Genomic DNA, 6,061 nt, shown 5'->3' on the forward strand with positions numbered 1-6,061 from the left:
CTCTTCTCCATTGGAAGTTCCAAACCCACTCTAACCCATCCCAGAACCCACAGTCCTCTATTACGAATCCTTGTTGATTTGAAACAGAGAAGAGTCTCGAAAAACTATCTTTTAAAGAGTCACCTTGTACCCAAGTATCCTCCCAAAAATGAGTTCTCCTGCCGTTTCTCACCTCCATAGCCAAACCACTTATCATCATGTCTCTTACCTGTTGTTACTTAATATTAAGCTGGCAGAAGATATCTTTCCACGGACCCCCTCTTGATGGCAAAGTTTGGCTGGACAACATTACAGTTGGGTCCAACTGATTACAAGAACATACAACCTTCTTCCACAGTGGGCATTCCTCCTTTGAGAAGCGCCACCACCACTTGAATAGCAGCGATGAATTTCTAAGTAGAGCATCTCCCACCCCCAAGCCTCCTAGCTTCTTTAGAGCTTGAACTACCTCCCATTTCACCAGTGGTATACCATTATTCCCATCTTCTTTACTCCACAAGAATCTTCTCTGAAGTCCAATTAACTTTTTCGCAAACGCTTTTGGCATCTTATATAGGCTCAAGTAGTAAACCGGCAGACTGTTGAGAACAGACTTTATTAGGACCAACTTACCCGCTTTATTGAGAGACCTAGCTTTCCATAGGCTGAGCTTGTCTTCCACCTTGTCTATGATTGGTTTCCAGGTCTTCACCAACCGAGGATTAGCTCCAAGAGAAATACCTAAGTATCTGATAGGTAATGTCGCCTCGGCACAGCCCAACAAACCACACATAGTCGTCACCCAATTCTTCTCACAGTTGACTGGAATTAGGCTCGACTTATCAAAATTGATGCTCAAGCTAGACATTAGTTCATATGTGGGTCTATTCCTGGTGACATTTTAGCATTAGGGATAAAAAATTAATGAATAATATCTCAAATAGATCCAGATAAATTTGTCTCCAAAACAAATTAATTAGGAATTTGACACCAACTTTTTTTATTATAAGCCAAATGCATTTTAAGTCCCGTTTGACCTGGTAAAGACCAATAGAAAAATCCTACGCAGAAATTAACGATCTGACGTATCCGACCTTTTGGACATTTTGGTCCCTATACAAGTTGGACAACACGACTTATTTCTGTTGAAACCAAAACGTCTTCGTTTTATGGAGGACAATTTCATCTCCAAAAGAGTTTCCAGAGGCGTGAAACGTCGCTTGCACCGAGAGCATGGTAGCCTCCAACCTTCCACCTCTTCTTCAATGCCTTCTCCTCCTTTGCTCACTTAATTTCCAAATTTGACTCTCATTCTATCTTTCAGATTAAAAAAAAAATCCAATTTTCAACGATAAACCCTAGAATAGAATTTCATATTTTTTTCGTTTTTCTTTTGCAATTGGATCGAAGTGAATGTACACGGGCATTATGACAAACAGAGTGTGCACATTGTGATTGGTAGCTACGGCCTACTGAATCGTGTTGTTGATCATGGCGGGGAAGTCTGATGCAGTGTCAATTCGCGTTCTGTATAGCAATTTGAGGGAGGATTCTACCATGCGCATGAGGTGAAGCTGGTTGGCGTTGAGAACGTCAACAATTGTCGCTGGATCGTACAAAATTCTCACTTTCATGATGGATCTCCGATCCCTCCTACTCTGCCAAGAACATTAGATTGGTCAATCTGGTACTAATGTGCACCGTCGCTCCTTTAAAACGGTGAACTTTTTGAGGACGAAATTGTCCTTTTTAAAATAACGACATTTTGGTTTCAACAGAAACAATCGTTTTATCTAGTTTATACATAAACCAGGAGCGCAGGTACATATAAGTAAAGGGAAAAATGCCCCCCCAAAATTTTAGTTTTTATTAAAAAAAAAAAATTAGTCTAGTCCCCCCTTTCTTTATTTCCCAGCCCCCCTCTCTTTTTGTTCTATCTTTTCCAACCCCCTTTTAATTCCTACAAAAAAACCCAACCCAATAGCCCATTCCCTATCCTTTTTTTATTTCCCAACCCCTATCCCTTTTTTTATTTTCCAACGTCAGTTTTTCCATCCCCTTTTTTTATTTCCCAGCATACAACCAGTCTCTCCCTCTCCCCCTTCTCGCTTTGGCTTTCCAAAATTTTAGGTAACAACTTTTCCTATTCTTCTTCTTCTTTATCTCTTTAATCTTCTTATCTTTTACAGTTTTACCTCTTTGACTCTTATTTTTTTATTTTTTGCAGATTAAAAAAAAGATAGTAGTTTAACAAGTGATTTTTCACTCCTCTTTCTCAAAAAAGATTCTATTTTTATTCTTTTTTATATATTTAGTTATTTACTTAATTAGTTAATTTATTATTATTTGTTAATTAAGTTTATGTTATTATTTGTTAGTTTATATATTTAGTTTTTTTTATTAGTTAACTATTTAATTATAATTTTATATTATTTATACTAGGATGTTAGTATTATTGTTCTGAATTTTAATATTTTATTTTAAATTGAAATATAATTTTTATATTTTATGAAGATTTAGACTGTAATTTACACTTTTTACTAAATATATTTTTAATTATAGGAACTTATTTGGCCATTTGAATTATGAGTAAGTTCAAAACCATTGATACATTTTTTAAAAGAAAAGATCAAGAAAATGAAGATGTTTCTACTATTACTACTCCAATACTTGAGGGGTCATCAAATTTCATTACTTCATTTCTTCATTGAATAGCTCAAAGCGTCCACGACTTCTTCCAAATCAACTGGATGTTTTTCGTTTGGAAAGAGATCCTGGAATGCGACCAATGATTTGGAAGTTTCCTCCAAATAAAAGAGATGAAATCCGTCGAGCTTATATTAAAGTTGGGCCAAATCAACCAATTCTTGATAATTATCCATTTTCTGGTGATAAAAGTCATCGTCGCTTTCAAGCTTCATGGTTTAAATTGTTCCCATCTTTGTTAGAATATTCTATAGAAGATGATGCTATATATTGTTTTCTGTGCTTTCTTTTTGCTAAGGAACCTTAAATCAATACGGGTTCAAATGCTTTTATTGAGAATGGTTTCAGGAATTGGAAGAAAGTAAATAATGGAAAAGAATGTGCTCTTTTGAATCACATTGGCAAAGGTCCTAACTCATTCCATCATAAGGGGCTGAAATCATGTGATGATTTGATGAAATAATCACAACATATTGACAGACTTCTTCATAAGCAAACATCAGAAGAGTTTGAAAAGAATCGAATTTGACTAGGAGCATCTATAGATTGCATTAGATGGTTGACATTTCAAGGTTGTGCATACAGAGGACATGATGAAAGCCAAAGTTCAAGCAACAGAGGTAACTTTTTGGAAATGTTGAAATTTTTGGGATCTTACAATGAAAGAGTGAAAAAGAATGTTTTGGAAAATGCTCCAAAAAATGTTAAGTATACTTCAAATGATGTCCAAAAAGAAATTCTACATATTCTTGCTACTAAGGTGAGAAATTCAATTAGAGAAGAGATTGGAGATGCCAAATTTTGTATTATTGTTGATGAAGTTAGAGATGAATCTAAAAAGGAGTAAATGGCCATTGTTTTGAGATTTGTTACTCTAGATGGTTTTGTTAAAGAGAGATTCTTTGATGTTGTGCATGTCACTGATACTTATGCAACAACTTTAAAGAAAGAATTGATTTCTGTCCTTTCTCATTATAATCTCCAAGTTGAAAATATCAGGGGTCAAGGGTATGATGGTGCTAGCAACATGCGAAGTGAGTGGAATGGTTTGCAAACTTTGTTTCTTAAAGATTCTCCACAAGCATAATATGTGCATTGTTTTGCTCATAGGTTACAATTAGCATTGGTGGTAGCTTCAAGAGAGGTACTTCAAATTCATGAATTTTTTACTCAATTAAACTCTATTGTCACTATTGTTAGTGCTTCTTCAAAAAGACATGATCAATTACAAGAAGCTCAAGCAATTGAAAATGCAAACTTGGTTGCTCAAAATGAATTAGAAACAGGCAAAGGTGCGAATCAAATAAGCACTTTACAAAGAGTTGGGGATACTCGATGGAGCTCTCACTTTAATTCTATTTGCAGTTTGGTAAAAATGTTTACTGCTACCAATATTGTTCTCAATAATATCATTGAAGACGGGACAACTTATGCACAAAGAGGTGAGACTTATGGTGTTAGTAAAATATTATTGTCATTTGAATTTGTTTTCACTTTGCACTTGATGAAAGAGATTATGGAAATCACTAATGTTCTTTGCCAAACACTGCAACAACAATCTCAAGATATTCTTAATGCAATGCATATTGTTTCTACATCAAAGTTACTTCTTCAACAATTAAGAGATGGTGGATGGTGCAATTTTCTTGCAAATGTTAAAGATTTTTGTGAAAAACATGAAATTGAAGTCCCTAATATGAGTGCACAATATGTTTTTGGAAGAGGTCGATCTCGTCAACCAAGTGTGACAGTTGAGCATCATTATCGAATAGATGTATTTTTGGCAACAATTGACTTTCAAATACAAGAATTGAATAGTAGATTTAATGAGCAAACAATAGAGCTTTTGACTTTGAGTTGTGCTTTGGATCCTAAGGACAATTTCAAATTATTTAATATTGAAGAAATTAGCAAGTTAGCAGAGAAGTTTTATCCCCTTGACTTTCCTTCTAATGAGCTAAATATTTTGAAATCTCAGTTGCAACATTATCAGCATGATATACCAAATCATTTGAAAGGCATTGATACACTTTCTGAATTGTGCAACAAGTTACAAGAAACGGGAAAATCAAGAACTTATCACATGGTTGATAGATTAATACGTCTTGTTTTGACTCTACCAGTGTCTACAGCAACAACAGAAAGAGCTTTTTCAACAATGAAAATTGTTAAGACAAGACTCCGAAGTAAGATGGCTGATGAATTTCTTGCAGACAATTTGGTCATCTATATAGAAAAAGAATTAGCAGCTATTTTCAACACAAATTCAATTATAGATAATTTTAAAAATAGAAAAAAACGTCGAATAACCTTTTCATGATACAAAACTGTAAGTAGTAATTTTTATATATTATTGTCTTACTTTGATTGAGATTATATATTTTTTTTTATTTTATCAATAGAAATAGTAATATAAAATATAACACCGCCTCTTAAATAGTTAGTCTAACTCCGCCCCTGACATAAACCAAAATATCTAGAAAAAACGTATCATTTAATCGAATACGTTAGATCAGTAACCTCTACGTAAAACTTTTTTGTTAATTTTTATTAGGGACGTATCTGACTTATAATAAAAAAAGTTAGAGTCAAATTTCTAATTATTTTTTTTGAGAATAATTCTATCTGATGGCACAATCCTTGGGACCTATTTAGGATTACTCAAAATTAAATAAAAAGAAAAACTCAACTGCATTAAATGATTAAATACTGTTTGGAATCAAACTTTGATTTTGGCACAAGACACATGTCGCGGATATGACTTAGGAGCAATAAACTTTTTGGAGCCCAACCTACATCATCAACTTTGTTTGAGAAAAGTCACCAAAAAACTTTGTTTGAGAAAGACTACATATATATTACGTACTAATTTACCTATTTTGATATTATCAAAATAAAAATATTTATTACCTAGCTATTGATTTTGCTCTCCACGTGAAACTGCCAATTACCTGTTCATTTTAAATTAATCCGTGGATTGAATTTGAAAGTTATTAATTCATCTTTTTATTTAACTTATTATTCACGTGTGAAATAATAATTTAACATAAAACTACTCTTGAATTTAAATTTAAGAGTAAAAAAAAAAATTCTCTTAAAAGAAATTAGTGTATCAATAGATATATACTAACTTGTTTATTAATTATTAACTCTTTTATTTATTGCGTATAAAATTAACAAAACTCAAATTGGTTAAGATGATGAGAAGTGATATATAACTTACTATTCATGCTAGGCAGAGACCGATCTACACTCTATTTTGTGGGAGCAAATGCGCATGCTAATATTTTAAAAATGTAAGAAAGTATATGTATAAATATATACGTGTCTATTAAAAAATTATATTTTTTATTATTAAAAAAATATTTATTAAATT

The 6,061-nt window shown here is 32.9% G+C and overlaps 1 protein-coding gene across 1 annotated transcript; it reads left to right on the forward strand.

Moving 5' to 3' along the window:
• LOC107606828 lies at positions 3,533 to 5,005 on the forward strand. The gene is made up of 2 exons (XM_016308842.1): positions 3,533 to 3,693; positions 3,796 to 5,005. Exons 1-2 carry the CDS (start codon positions 3,533 to 3,535, stop codon positions 5,003 to 5,005), a joined length of 1,371 nt encoding a protein of 456 aa, XP_016164328.1.

This window comes from Arachis ipaensis, chromosome B07, assembly GCF_000816755.2.
Source record: "Arachis ipaensis cultivar K30076 chromosome B07, Araip1.1, whole genome shotgun sequence".
NCBI lineage: Eukaryota > Viridiplantae > Streptophyta > Magnoliopsida > Fabales > Fabaceae > Arachis > Arachis ipaensis.

Bases quoted from the DNA above. Each gene is read 5' to 3' on its own strand.
- LOC107606828 (XM_016308842.1), top strand. From the start codon at position 3,533: ATGGCCATTGTTTTGAGATTTGTTACTCTAGATGGTTTTGTTAAAGAG. The intron at 3,694-3,795 runs GTATGATGGTGC...TTTTGCTCATAG, and splicing joins GAAAATATCAGGGGTCAAGG to GTTACAATTAGCATTGGTGG.